The sequence below is a fragment of the Oncorhynchus mykiss genome, chromosome 3 (assembly GCF_013265735.2).
Source record: "Oncorhynchus mykiss isolate Arlee chromosome 3, USDA_OmykA_1.1, whole genome shotgun sequence".
NCBI lineage: Eukaryota > Metazoa > Chordata > Actinopteri > Salmoniformes > Salmonidae > Oncorhynchus > Oncorhynchus mykiss.
In genome coordinates, this window is record NC_048567.1 from 18,333,309 (window position 1) to 18,349,013 (window position 15,705).

The following is a 15,705-nucleotide window of genomic DNA, read 5'->3' on the forward strand; positions in this document are numbered from 1 at the left end:
AGATGCAAAATATGTTTTCTTGTGAAACAAGCAAGAAATAACAACAACAAAAAACAGAACTTGAGCGTGCATAACTATTAACCCCGACTCATTACATTTTATAAATGTTGTACACCAATACACTAATAATTTGCAAATAGTGCTAAATATTTCTTAGAGAGTGTACTATTGTACCATTATACCTGAGGCATACTAATGAAGCACAACGCCATTTTTGACATGCCCGGGCAAGTAACGAAATGAACGAGAGTTAACTAAGGCACATTAAACATGAAATACAAAATCGTCACTCCAAACAAGTATTTGTCTGATAAAAGACAAAAGACAGTGCAGAAAACCCATGAGAAAATAATTTTAAAACTCACAATGTGTCACGCTCTGACCTTTCAGATCCTTTTTATGTCTCTATTTTGGTTTGTCAGGGCGTGAGTTGTGGTGGGCATTCTATGTTTTGTGTTCTATGTTTTCTATTTCTGTGTGTTTGGCCGGGTGTGGTTCTCAATCAGGGACAGCTGTCTATCGTTGTCCCTGATTGAGAACCATACTTAGGTAACCTTTTCCCACCTGTGTTTTGTGGGTAGTTATTTTCTGTTTTGTGTGTCTGCACCAGACGGGACTGTTTCGTTTGTGCCGCTTTGTTCATTTTTGTTCTAGTGTTCAGTTTTATTAAAAATCATGAACACGTACCACACTGCACCTTGGTCCTCTTCTTCAAACAGCTGTTACACGATGTCTGCACCTGAAAGAGACCCTCTCCCGCAACAAAGCTAATAGTGGTTGGGCTAGCCCTGCAAAGTTGCACTCAAACATTATCCCCATTCACCTGAATATATATTCCTATAAACAGGATGCAACACTAAATCAGTGACGATATAACTTTTGCTTGTCTTTTCTTGTGAATTTGTGAACATTTGCGAACATGTGCATTCAAAAGACCGGAGCATACATAACACCTACCTCTCCTCATCACGCACTGAGCAAACTACTAGTGTTCGCCAAAAATGAACAAAGCGGCACTGAGGAGTAAGAGCAGGGCACCCATTGATAACATCACACAGCATTAACACAATTTAGAAAATAAATACTATAAAATATTCACTCTTGAAAGTAATCTAATATATCTTAAAATAACCTTAAAACAATAAATGAAAATAGATATGAGGGATTTTTGGTGAAATACATAAAGTATATTTTACGCCTGTTACACTGCCACCACCATACTTCACTGTGGGGATGGTGTTCTCGGGGTAATGAGAGGTGTTGGGTTTGCACCAGACATAGCGTTTTCCTTGATTGCCAAAAAGCTAAATTCTAGTCTAATCTGGCCAGATTACCTTCTTCCATATGTTTGGGGAGTCTCCCACATGCCTTTTGGCGAACACCAAGAGTGTTTGCTTATTGACTGTATGTTTGTTTATTCCATGTGTAACTCTGTTATTGTTTGTGTCGCACTGCTTTGCTTTATCTTGGCCAGGTCGCAGTTGTAAATGAGAAGTTGTTCTCAACTAGCCTACCTGGTTAAATAAAGGTGAAATAATTTTTTCTTTAATACTTTTGAAAGGCACTGTATCTCACATTTCCTTTAGACTAATATTTAGTTTTCAACAGTGGAGATTTGTATAAACCTTGCTGTCTATCTCTCCGACATTTACAACATTGTTTCAATATTCAAACTCAATCTCCAGCTGTCCTTTAGTAATCAAGGTGTCGGGATAAAACAGACAGGCATTCAGCTTTTTTCAGACTTTCGAAATTATGAATCAGCATAATTTGTATTGATATAAACAAAGAAATATCAATAGAAAACCGGTCAAACTAAACAAAGTGCAGCTGGTTTGCTGTCTTTCCAGCTTCAGTTTGAAGAGATTGTGTTAGTTGTGTTGTTGGCTAGCTCCTCAGAACAACAGTGTCCTGACGAGAGAGCACATTTTCTATGCCAGGCGAAATAATGTTCTGGATGTATCCAAATAAATGTCACTAGAAAACATTTTAAACAAACGCAAATGCAGCTACTTTGCTGTTCTTCTGGCTTTTTGACGTGACTGTAAGTTAGCCGTAGTTGGCTAGCTAGCGAGCAAGGGATAAGGACGTTGCCAGCCAGTATGGCAATGGAACGTTTAGAATGAAAGACTGGGTCGTGTCCATAGATAATGAACAAAAATACGAATGACTGGGTCGGTCTCATGGCAACCAAACAGATAGATCGAACGACCAGCCAGTTTGGGTAGCATCCCTAGTTTTGGTCGGGACTATATATTGTTTTCTGGCCCTCGACGAACACCCGTGCTAATATATCCTCCAAACACCTCACTTAAGTAATAATGGACCAAATAACAATGAGATAAAAAGAAGAAAACAAGTCGATTATTATAATATCATTAATAGTATTAATAACAATAATATTAATAGAAGCATTATAAATAATGTGTTATTTGTTTAACTGTTGTTACCATAATAACTTAATAGTAATCATTACTCTTATTGCTGTTAACAGTATTGTTAATGCTATAATATTATTTGTGCTATTAAGGCTATTCATAATTATATTTTTAAGTCTGCTTCCTAATAACATTTTACGAATTTCGACCATTTGTATTTATTCTTACGATCTTCATTGCGGGTATTATATTTAGAATGGAAACTGCCGAGGTAACGGCTTTATTCTTGCCAGGTCTGGCTTATTCTTGCTGGTATCTCAGTAGAGGGGTTGTCGTCGTCCGTGGCCTTTCCATTGTTTCATTGTGTTTATTGGTTGTTGTGTCGCCTCGCCTGATCAGGGGAACACGACCTCTGTCACGTAGCATAGCCGTGCAGTTGTGCAGCATCCCAAATTATGGTGAGGTTCACGTACACAGTTTCCAGAAGGTAAGACTGACAAGTTAGGGGTGATAGACAAATGTTTTCTACTGCCTATTATCACTCAGACACGCACCACTATCGACATGAAAACACACAATAAGAGTTGGAATGATAACCTCTGCGTGAACCAGTGTTATACAGTTTTTTTAATCAATAGGTTATCATTGATTTAAATTGGGGTTGCGTTGTACAACGTTTCTTAAATCCCACAGCACTATGCTCTCTTGCCGTAGTTGACAGCATAGACTAGCTAGCTAGTTGATTAATCTAGCCTACATTCGCGATTATCAATTGATATAGCCTCCTACCCAGCCCAGGAGAGGTTCTAGCAAAGACGTAGCCCCATCAAAGGTCTGTGCACGGCCCGCAGCTGAACATTTTATTTCAGTTATCTTCTCCTTTTCAACTCAATGTTTGGTTCCGTCAATTGCGCTCTCAGCTCCTTTCCTACTGAAATGTGTCCCCTAAAGGTTATTTTGTAATCTAGGTTGTGATTAGATTTATAAACCCCTTAACCCTTCAACAAAGTAAAGCTCTTTATTACTACTTATTCTTTACAGTCATGTTAGGTAATAACATAAGTAAACTATATGTTTCAACATTTCATATACAGTGGGGTCCGGAATGAATGAGGTTCAGGTCCGGAGACTGAGATGGCCATTGCAAAATGTTGATTTTTATGGACAATTAACCATTTCTTTGTGGATTTTGATGTGTGCTTGGGGTTATTGTCTTGCTGGAAGATTAATGTAGGTGATGAGTTTCCACATGAAAGTCCCCTTACTCAAATTGCTACTCATTCCACTGTGACAGAAACCTCACCCACTGAGCAGCCACAGAGGTCGGGTTAGATACAGGCTGGTTCCAGTACCACAAGCCATAGCTGTCCCCACACCTTTCTTAGAGTGATGGGTAAAAGTGAAGCAAATAGAAAAACATGTGAAGATTCTGTTTGATAAGTCATGATGGTGTCGCTGGTTAGTTTCCATGGAAGCCTGTTGATGCATTCTGAGTGAACCTGCCTTCTGGTTCCCATTTCTTTGCAATGGATTGAGTTGGGGGGTCTGTGTCTCACTACTCTCTCTCCCTAGAGTTAAATTGGTGGACAGAGCTGTCTACCCTACCTGACAGTTATTTGGTATTATGGCAGAAACAGCATCCATAGTAATTTCATGCAATTTGGCAATATAAATACATATTTTAAATGTTTTTTAATTTGGTTGTATTGCATGTTTTAGTTTTAATGCTAGAATCCTTTTTTGCTACCTACTTTGATTCCTGAATAATGTAGCTTAAAAATGCCTCATGAGCTTAGTTCAACAGTCATACCCCATCAGAACTAAAAAATAAGCTTGTTTTACTCCAGGGTTTGTAAACAGTGTAAATGTAAACAAATACTATATAGTCTCAAAACATGGTAAAACTATAATTTTGTATAATGAATAGTTAGTCCCTGCATCCATAGTTCTGTCAATGAATTTGAAAGTGCTTGAATTTCTCTCGGCCCTTCCCTCAGCTTTTTACCAAAACAGAGGAGGGGTGCCCACATTGTTATTGTTTAAATTAAAGTCCCAGCTTTAATTTGACTAATACAAGTGACAGAAAGTCACTGACTGTGGGTTGGCTGTGGTTCAGATTCATGCCAACCACAGAGCGGTGCAAATTTAAAGGGCTACGTGTTGAACTGAACGGCAGTGGGACACTGACTGCATTAGTGGGAATATCACAAGCTGGTTGACCCCCTAACTCAAAATCATTGTTTTACATTATAACAATGTTACAGGGTTCTTCACACACACTTTGACCCTTTACTTTGACATTTCTGTGGAAAAATGAAAGTTAAGTTTCTTAACCCAGTCAAAAGACCGCTTTGTGTATGAGGGCACTGATATTAATGTGTATGCCCTGAATTTGAACTGAATTTTATGATTGTTTTTATATTAATACAGTTACGTAAAACCCCCTTGCATGTCCCCTGCAGATAAGGCTGGCCCTCTTTTTCCCTTAATTCCCACGGCACAATGCTGTCTTGCCCCCTTCATGTATCAATGCTGCACTCCATACTATGGGCCGCTGAAACAAAAGAAAATGGTGACTTTATGGCAGAACGACCCATAAAACACATAAAAAGGTCTGCAGATGTACTGATATAAAATGTGATAGTTTTGATTGGTGCGGCTGGCTTCCGGGTTGGATGCGCGCTGTGTTAAGAAGCAGTGAGGCTGGCTGGGTTGTGTGGACACATGACTTTCAACTTCCCGTACGGGAGTTGTAGCGATGATACAATATAGCTAAAGTACAACAATTGGATACCACGAAATTGGGGAGAAAAAGGGGTAAAAAGCATAAAACCCTATTTTATTCTGCATTACACCAGACAATGCACCAGTGACATAATATTATTGCTAGATATAGACAGAAGGAGGGGAAGAGTGAGAGATAACGGGAGAGAGAGATGTGGTATTGATGAATTGCAATCTATTTGAACAGTCTGTAGTGAAGTTAGATTCCTTTCTTGTTCTCATTGCCCTCTCATCTATTAAATTCAATTTCAGATAATGACCATATATATGATAAACACTAATAGCATGAGGAGAATATGTTGTCCCCATTCTACCCAGGCCTCTTCCCAAAATGTACAAACTTTACTTGCCAACAGTACAATAATAATAATAATAATACATGGGATAATGCACTTTTTGAAAAACCCACAGACACTCACTGTACATGAAAGAGTATAGGACAAAAACAATAATAAGACAATAAAATGAATACAAGCTACTTAGACATTCTTTTTCCAGACCAAACTGTCTCAGCGAGCTTTGAGATTTGGCTTGGTCATAAACACATTTATTCATCTTGTGTAATGCTCTGATGCTATGTACCAACCCCCCCCCCCCCCCCCCCCCCACACACACACACACACACACAACATACTGCCACCACAAACACACTCATACACACTTTCACATTCACCACATATGCTGCTGCTACTGTCTATTGTCTATCTGTTAACTATTCACATTATCCCTACCATCAAGGAACACCTGCTCTTTCCATGACATAGACTGGCCAGATGAATCCAGGTGAAAGATATAAACCATTGTTGATGTCACTTGTTAAATCCACTTCAATCAGTGTAGATGAAGGGGAGGAGACAGGTTAAAGAAAGATGTTTAAGCCTTGGGACCATTGAGACATGGATTGTGTATGTGCGCCGTTCAGAGAGTGAATGGACAAGAAAAAACATTTAAGTGCCTTAGGACAGGATATGGTAGTAGGTGCCAGGTGCACTGGGTTTGAGTGTGTTAAGAATTGGGTTTTTCACACTCAACAGTTTATCAAGAATGATCCACCACCCAAAAGCTTGACACAACTGTGGGAAGCATTGGAGTGAACATGGGCCAGCATCCCTGTGGAACGCTTTCGACACCTTGTAGAGTCCATGACCCGACGAATTACGGCTGTTCTAAGGGCAAAAGGGTGTGCAACTCAATATTAGGAAGGTGTTCCTAATGTTTAGTACACTCACTGTATGTAATTACATAGTTACTTAAATGATCTCGTATCCATGCACATTGACTCGGTACTGGTACTCCCTGTACATAGCCATGTTATTTTTACTCGTTTTTGTTATTCGTTATTCACTGTGTATTTTTTCCTCATGTCACTATTTATATATATGAAGCATGTGACAAATACAAGTATATTTGATGCTGACTGCAGCAGACTTGCTTTTCCATGGGAACAGTTTGCTGTGGTTTAGTGTATGAAGGGAAGAAATACAGGTGTCAGATCTTCATTTGACCAGTTTCGTCACAGGAGTAAAATAATCCTGCAGCAGGAGGACTTGATTATTTAAAAATGTGATATTTTTTATTGGGAAATTAGTCTTGGATAGGCTACAGTAGGCTATAGTTTAGGTGTAGCCTACAGCTGCATTTCATATACACTTCTATGGCATAGTGGAGAACAAAATCTATCTTGTGTTATTAAGCTATGTAAAACAACGGTTGTTGAACTGCATGTACATTTGAATGTCACAGCAGTACGACCTACAGTAGTAGCACATTTATTCTGTCTGGTTCTTTAGTGTTTAGCGAGCGATAGAGAAAGAAAGAAAACTGCAGGTTTTCAGTAAATATATGTAAATCAAGAGGCACATTTGAATTTCCTCAGGTGAAGGGAAATTCTCTGTAACCACAGAGTGATCAAATTAAGATAATACATCATTACTTGCCTAGTTGAACCAGAATGAACACTGCCCACACCATTATTCTACCTCTTTACTTATCAAGTCTGGTTCAACCAGCCAGGCAAAAGGAATACAGTATTGCCAAGTTTATTTGCACAGCCATCTGAATGCTCTCTACATCATGGTCCTTTTGTGTCAACTCTCTTATTCAATAACTGCTGAAAGTGGTTGGATCTCTCATTGAGATATGTAGTGTAGTGTCATTTGAGTGAGTTTAAGGTAACCGGGTCAGGAGGATGTGGCTGCTATTGTTGTCGTTTTACTGCTGCTCTGTGGGGCCTAGGACACTAGCCGTGCAGTTCTATGTCACCCAAAATTAACTGGTTCAACCCCAACAAGTTCTTCTCTTGTGCCTTATAGCAGGACAGGTGAGGGTGACTCCTCTCTATAATGGACCCAGAGTTGACTTGTAATGAAAAGTGTTCCCATTGCTGCAGCAAAACTATATTTAGGCCGACTGAAGGCCTACTGAAGAAAAAATACAAACTTTATCACTTGGCCCAAATGTTAAACTTTTTGCATACGCTCTAAATGGGTACTGATCCCAAAGCAAAAGGTTACGCATGAAAATCAGAGAGAGAGTTATGCATGTTTAGCTGCTAATAAAATGCATTTGTTACTGCATGTAGTTCGTTTGACTGGACTGGAACCTCTGGCTGGTGAAGGAGCCTAGCGGTTAGTGTTGAAACAGTAACCGATAGGTTGCTTGTTCGAATCCCAGAGCCGACAATGTGGAAAAATCTGTCAGTCCGCCCTTGAGCAAGGCAGTTAACCCCAACAACAACTGCTCCCCGGGCACCGATGACATCAATTAGGGCATGCCCTGCACCTCTCTGATTCAGAGGGGTTGGGTTAAATGAGGAAGACACATTTCGGTTGAATGCATTCAGTTGTGAAGCTGAGAAGATATCCCCTTTCCCTAAGGAAATAATCCGTTTTCATCTCATACAAATGAATGTAGTCATTGTTTGTATTTGACAGTTGAATTGCTGTGTGCTTTTAGGTGGATAGTGCTTCTGCATTTCATTCAATCCTCATAAAATGGGTATATAGGAGGAAGAGACAACTCCCTATCAGAGGATGATAAATATAGTAGGAAAGTTTTGTTTTACAGTAAGGCAGTTCCTCTTTCTCAACATCTGTGAGTGAACAGGTGGACATCAGGCATCTTTAAAGAGGGCTGACACCTGCAGCTTTGCCCTTTACCAGTGAATGCTGTTTACTCTTTCAAAACCTTTTGAACAGTCAATATTCTCCTCACAGTTTTGTTTTCACATGGTAGCCTAGTAATCCTATTAGTGCCCTGACACCTCTTTAGAGTCTGTGACCTATGTGTGAACCCTACTGTAGAACCCTACTGTAGCTCTCCCATCCCAAATCAACTGTTATTCGTCACGTACACGGTTTACAGCAGGTAAGACTAACTGACGCAAGTTTGGGGTGATAAAGAAATGTTTTCTACTGTCTATTACCACTCAGATACGCACCACTATTGACATGAAAACACACAATATGGAATGATAACATCTGTGTGAAACAAGTACGTTTTTTTTAATCAATAGGTTTCATAGATTGGGGTTGCGCTATACAACGTTTCAGTGGTTCTTACATGTAATATCCCTAGGTCCAGTCAAAGTCTCTGTGATAATGGTCTGATGAAGTGTCAAACTGTTTGTATTCTGGATGATAATTCCTCATCCTTCTGATAGAGGGCCTGCAACAGGGTCTACAGCAGTCTACCACTGCAAACCAAACTAAAGACATGCCATGGCCTTCTTCCCCATCCCCCATCTAAATATACACATTTTCCTTAAATACTTATTGCCTGATTAGCATTTTGTACACACTCCCAAAGCGGCCATTCAATTAGTTGCATTTAATAGTTAAATGCACTAAGGATGCATTTAGCATGTCCAGGTCCATGTGGGATTTTCCCATGACTCATCTGGAACGTGCTGAGGCAGAGAGCGGATTTGCAGGAGTTGGAGGAGAGTTGAAGCAACTACTAGATGCTTCACTGCCAAGTGAAAGTTGTCTAACAGGTACAGTACAAACTGTAACTATTAAGCAATTGTCCTGGAAAGGGCACACACTATACCAGATTGATAGCTCAGTCTAATTTTTTTTATTTATATATAGTACCAGTAGATTACAGTAGATCTTTAATTGGATGTGATTCATGTTTTTCACTCATGGAAAAGTTGTCCATTTATATTTAACTCAATAAAATATATTTCACATAGTCATGTAAATGTGCAACACCATCGATCCTCCATGTGTGTCTGTATAATCAGCCCCCACACAGTCTGATATGGATTTCTTCCATCCTATGGTTGGCTACTGTTGTGTAACCTCTTGGCCTCCTCTGTGACCCCTGGCTTTATTTAGACAGAGTTTCCAATTTGCTCCTTACCCCTTCCTCTTGACCACTAACTCTTGGAGATTTAAAGACTCTGTACAGGGTCTGGATAGGTATACGCAATGTAGTGGAGGAGCTTCCACCTCACAGATCGGCACACCTTGAAGGGTAAGGAAGGTAGTCAATTGGGACTGGCTGTGTTTCACACAATAAAGTGCAGATTGCAATAAAACAAAAGTATCAGGAAAAGAGACAGATTGAAAAAGACAGTGTCTGTCAGCCAGACCTTTATTTGTTTGGAAATTAGCGTCTCTGCGACAGTGAATTGACACTGTCATTTTCTGACCCAGATTCAGCCCAGGGAGGCATACTGTAGCAAGTAAAGATAATGTGTCACAGAGGCTATCTAACGCCATTGTGAAATCCTCCATGTCAGGCGGCCTTGAAGGACCTTAAGGGAGGGTTTTATGGTGAAAGGGGCTTATCTAAGCTGTAACGCTGGAGTATAAGATGCCTGATGGCTGAGATGGGGTAGACATGCTGTTAAAGCACTGAGCCTCCAGACAATCCGCTCTAATTTTCACCATATCATCCTCTCTTCTTCACCTCCTTTTCCATCTCCTGCTCCTCCTTTCTACCCCAGCTACTATTCAGCATGGGAGTAAATTACAGCTTTGAAGAGTAAGTGACAATACTTACCATGGATACCAAACCTGGACACTTGATTTTGAGAAATAAGGGGTTTGTAAAGACAAATCTTGCCCTTTCTTTGCTAGGTTAAAAATTTAATTTAACAAGGGCAGTAGGAGCGATTTTGGTATTGCAGCTTTTGGGGGTTTTCTTGATCGGGAAAATAGCTAGGCCTATGTCAGCTTCAGCTCCAGCCTCTTCAGGTCTTGTGTGTGCTTTAGTCATTATTCATGCAGACCAGAGGCTATGTATGATCTGATAGTGGCATTCCAATGGGCTGTAGTCATGCATTTGGACCCTAAATGAGCTTTTTCCTCTAAGAGCTATTTCTGAAAAGTAGCTGAAAGACTTGTTTTTCCATGCAGAAATTGGTTCACTTTAGGCTTGTTTAAAGATTTCTGGCTTGTGGTTGCTAGATTAGATTGTGTTTCAATCATATTTCAGAGGAGTGTGTGGGTTTTTGGTGAAACGTATTACATAATTTAAAGTACATAAACAATATATTGATGTATGTGATTGCCTCCTCAGGGTTGAACTGATCCAAACCAAGGACAACAAAACGAGACACCACAAGCATCCCTGCCGTCTGGTAGTGGAGAAATACGAGCTAGCTGTGCTGTGCTGCTGTGCTGCCATAAACTGGGAGGTGAGTTCTGATTCAAGGATCTAAAGACGTGGCATTGCATTCAACGACCTCTATCTCTAAAACAATGAGAGCGGTTTCTCATTATAAAGAATGGATTAGACAAATTAAACAAGTATGAAATAATAGATTTAAGCAAGTTTGAAACTATTTTTACTTGACATTTATACATCTAGGTTAGGTTTGTTGTGATGAAATATCTATGAAATATTGTAGCTTTAAGGCACATATTTGTTAGCCTGGGTACCAGTCTTCTTCTCCTAACATTCCACTCCCTGCCACTTCTTCTCATATGCTAAACATGTTTGGCAAATAGCACGGAGTACAAGGAGTGGAAGGTTAGGAGACACAGACTAGTACCCAGGCTACAGAATTGTTGGCTCATTGCCATGAGTGCAACAATGAGATATTTTGACAGTTAGCTCAAACCTGCCGGACACCCCATATATGGACATATGCCCCATAATTCAGTTTACTACAAGTGCCATCCTGTTTTTCGAGAAAGGAATCTGAAACACAAAACTGAGGTGGCCAATACGGTTTCCACAAGCAGGTCTGCTATCAGCCAATGAGATTTAGGGGGATGGAAGTTGAATGAAGTAAGAGAGAGCATTTGATGGTTGGGTATAGGTTATCAGTTCACACTCTTGCCTGTGCCTGTGGTACATACAGTATCATATACTGAGGCAACTGTGTTACATTATTAGTATACATGAGTTGTGTTTGGGAGGAATATTAGTAGACATGAGACCAATGCAGGAGAACATCAAGGTGCTTTACTTTGCAAACAAATGTCTGGAGCCATATGTAGTGGTGGGTTGCTAAATATACTCTTATTTTTGTGAATTGTAATGTTTAGTGTGAGATAATGTACTAGTATGAATGCCATTTTTATTTGTATTTTTTGAAATACCTTTAGTATGATCCAAATATGTGAAGAGTAGTTTTAGGGTGGTGTGCAATAATAATCACTCACAGAGTGAAAAAGAGAGTGTGTTTTAACAGAGATGTGGCTGAGAAACTCACAGCAGAGAGAAAAAGAGAATGTGTTTTAACAGAGATGTGGCTGAGAAACTCACAGAGTGAAAAAGAGAGTGTGTTTTAACAGAGATGTGGCTGAGAAACTCACAGCAGAGAGAAAAAGAGAATGTGTTTTAACAGAGATGTGGCTGAGAAACTCACAGCAGAGAGAAAAAGAGAATGTGTTTTAACAGAGATGTGGCTGAGAAAATCACAGAGAGAAAAAGAGAGTGTGTTTTAACAGAGATGTGGCTAAGAAAATCACAGAGAGAAAAAGAGAGTGTGTTTTAACAGAGATGTGGCTGAGAAACTCACAGAGCGAAAAGGAGAATGTGTTTTAACAGAGTTGTGATTTCATGTCCAAATCATCCCAAAGTGACTGAAATGGATTTTGTACCTTAATAAAGTTACTTGAAGATAATTTGAACATGAAAGTGAAAAATTATAATACCTGGGACATATAAGTAATTTTGGTGAACTTTCCCCTTAACAGAGTTTGTGGTTATTTCCTTGCAGATTATCACAGGGAACGATTCAGTAATGCCTCGATGGAGCGTGTGCAGCTCAGAGGAGGGTAACCGCTCTGAGGGCGAGGAGCCTGAGGACATACTTCCTGTTCTCCGAAACCACAGCCAGCTCCTCAACGACCAACACATCGAGAGTGTGAGTTACTGTTAAACTACACTACAACAAAACACTGTGGCTAATACAGTCACTTCTGGCATGTTTACAGAAATGTTGATGAAGGTGCTTTGTACTTATCAAATAAACCTAATGAAGTAAAGGAAAAGTAAAGCAATCATCTCCCAGCACTATATAGGCTACACAGCCAGCTCATGGGAATAACATAGTGCTTTGGTTTGTTTGATATGTACAAAGCTAAATATGGGACTTTTTTTTGGTTCTTCAATTTATACTGAGTTCCTGGAAAATAAAGTGCACATACTCATATCAGCATTACACAGCTTTGACATGTGAATTTAAATGGGATATTTTCTCATCATCCATCTCATCCTCTGTTTCTGAAACCCACAGCTAGCCAATCACATACCAGCAAGGACACAGGGGTATCCATGGAACCTGGTCTACAGCACAGCCATTCATGGCACCAGCCTGAAGACTCTGTACAGGCAAATGGCCCACATCGACAGTCCTGTGCTTCTGGTCATCAAAGACATGGAAAAAAAGGTAGACATCTCAACAACGCACTGTTCTATATGACTGACATTTAACGTACTGTTACATCCATGTACTGCTATTACATTGTTATTACATTATGAATGGGTCATACGATCCCAGTAAAATGCTAATAGGTTTGTTTTCCTCTCTCTCAGGTGTTTGGTGCCTTCTCCTCCCATCCCTTCAGAGTGAGTGACTGTTGCTACGGAACAGGAGAGACTTTTGTCTACAGCTTCGACCCTGCATTTAAGGTAACATTGCATACTGTTGTGTGCACGGCTTGTCCAAAATGGCATCCTATTCACTATATACATTTGACCAGAGCTTACCTTTGTACTATAGGGAATAGGGTGTCATTTCAGATACAGCCCCTGTCGTTGTAGTTAATAGGCTGTCTCTTGACTGTCGTGATGGGTGGAGTTAATCTGACACCTCTCTCTTCACACAGGCCTACAGGTGGAGTGGTGAGAACTCTTACTTCATCAGGGGCCATATGGACTCTCTACAGATTGGTGGAGGAGGGTAAGTGTTCAGAATTTTCTTTATCAGAAATACCGAAGCCTTTATCATCTAAAAGTAAATCTAGTTAGCTTCCACAAACTCATTGATGTCTACAGATCAGATTGGCTAAACCGCATCCTTTGGCTCTGGTCTGATATATACAGTGGGGCAAAAAAGTATTTAGTCAGCCACCAATTATGCAAGTCCTCCACCATAATTTGCAAATAATTTAATTAAAAATCCTACAATGTGATTTTCTAGATTTTTTTTCTCTCATTTTGTCTGTCATAGTTGAAGTGTACCTATGAGAAAATTACAGGCCTCTCTCATCTTTTTAAGTGGGAGAACTTGCACAATTGGTGGCTGACTAAATACTTCTTTGCCCCACTGTATCTTTCTCTTGTTGACCTCTAGGGGGCTTTTTGGCCTGTGGCTGGATGCTGATCTGTACTACGGTGCCAGCTTCCCATGTCACACCTTCAACAACCAGCCCCTGTCCACCCAGCAAGACTTCACAGTGCAGGACCTGGAGGTCTGGACTGTCCAGTAAACAGAGCGAGACGCTGAGAGACTCAGAAGCGGAAAAGAGAAAGAGAAAAAAGCCAGAGCCATGTCTATCTATGGTTTACAACATGGCTTTACTTGTGTTCAGTGAGGTTTAGCCTGTGTTCAAGCTGTTAAAGTACAGTAAGCTTAATATAGTAAGCTTGGTTTGTCCAATGACTGTATATATGAATGGACAACGCCATCGATCACGTGACACCAGTCATTCCTATGTGAAAACTCAATAGTGCATTTGAAGCCAAGGAAGTCCATTAAGATGGCGTCTCATGTGGGAGATTTACGTAGGCATTACATGCTAGTTTGAGCTACTCCAGGATGTGACGTTGCAGGCTAGTTCAGTGCTGCCCCATCTCATTGAGTATTTCATGTTAAAGGCAGAATGGGGCATGCTGCCATTAGCTACTAAATTATGATAGTAACTTCTTCTGTGTGCGATTTTAAAATAATCGGTTTAAGCACATACATCTGGGGTAATAAGACATTTTTGTTTTTATTTGTTATTATATTTATACGAAGATTGACCATGAAGATTACCATCTTCCCATTCACTGTACTGGGGATTCTGTGTTTGGCAAATAATGCCTGCAGTACTGTGGTTGGCCTTGAATGAGAGGGGGCAGTCATTCACCCCTGGGTTTGTCACGTGTAAAACCTGGTCTAATGACTTTTAGGCTGGTTTTACCTGTGTTTTACCAGCGCGTAACCTATTATACCAGCATTAACTCAGGTTGTATCTGTGTTTTGCCTGGTTAACTGAGGATTGTATGGTGAGAGATAGACAGGCTGTTTATACAGTGTCCTACTGTTTGCTGCTCAATACCTGCTACTGAACAAGCTCTGTCCAATACGAGCATTACAACTGGTTCTAGACATCTAAGCTGTAAACCCTCCATCAATCCTTTGTTATGGACAGCATTTACAAACCAAAGCCCATTTTAGAGTAATATCCTATTTTCATTACAATTTCCTCATAAGCTTTAAACTTTATAGAGGCTAAGATGAACACACTACTGTACTACCCAACTATTTTGTATTTATTTCTGTGTCTGTGTTACAAGGGTACAACATCAGATGCCCCGTAGGGATTCCTCACACACACAACACTCAGGTCTAGAAACAGCCACGGCAGAGTACTGTCTCTTAGAGCTGCTAAAAGTGGCCTCTAATGGTTTGTACTAAAGGTATGGGTTTAAATCCATGTTAAATGTTTTCTTACATTTCTAAAAGAGAATAATGACATTTGTTTAAAAGAAAGAAACAGGATATAAGATGGACCAATTGTTTTAGTTTGGCGTCTTTTTCACATTCCTTTGTTTTTTATATTTGCTATAAAAAAAAGATACAGATATATTTAAAGAAATGTTATCCAGTGAAGTATTTTGTTTTGTTTTTCTGTATGTGTGCTGTACAGTGCTGGCACTGTTAATGGCTCCTTATTAAAATTCTGCATTTCCAGGTGACAAAAAATGTGCTTTAAACTTGTGTGATTATGTGACGGATTGTTTTCAGATCAATAAGCATCATTGCCTGAAATAGTAATACTAATAGTAATCTCATCAACAACAATATAAAAGCAAGATTCATGATAACAAAAGGACATATGACATGTTTTAGATTTACCCAGTATTTTGAATG

General features: G+C 39.8%; 1 protein-coding gene across 2 annotated transcripts; it reads left to right on the forward strand.

Annotated features, from left to right (window-relative positions):
• Window positions 1-10,018: 10,018 nt before the first annotated feature.
• Window positions 10,019-15,537, forward strand: LOC110511665 (nuclear receptor coactivator 7). Of its 2 annotated transcripts, XM_021592485.2 has the most exons (7): window positions 10,019-10,154; window positions 10,692-10,809; window positions 12,343-12,489; window positions 12,862-13,014; window positions 13,161-13,256; window positions 13,454-13,527; window positions 13,921-15,537. In XM_021592485.2, exons 1-7 carry the CDS (start codon window positions 10,129-10,131, stop codon window positions 14,054-14,056), a joined length of 750 nt encoding a protein of 249 aa, XP_021448160.2. In that variant the 5' UTR covers window positions 10,019-10,128; the 3' UTR covers window positions 14,057-15,537. The 2 variants fall into 2 exon arrangements, with proteins under 2 accessions (XP_021448160.2, XP_021448163.2); XM_021592488.2 differs by lacking the exons at window positions 10,019-10,154; window positions 10,692-10,809 and adding an exon at window positions 11,415-11,619.
• Window positions 15,538-15,705: the final 168 nt, after the last annotated feature.

Excerpts from the sequence above, each read along its gene's own strand:
- LOC110511665 (XM_021592485.2), top strand. The coding sequence starts at position 10,129 with ATGGGAGTAAATTACAGCTTTGAAGA. Across the intron at positions 12,490-12,861 it reads ACGACCAACACATCGAGAGT|CTAGCCAATCACATACCAGC; the intron begins GTGAGTTACTGT and ends TGAAACCCACAG. Across the intron at positions 13,015-13,160 it reads TCAAAGACATGGAAAAAAAG|GTGTTTGGTGCCTTCTCCTC; the intron begins GTAGACATCTCA and ends CCTCTCTCTCAG.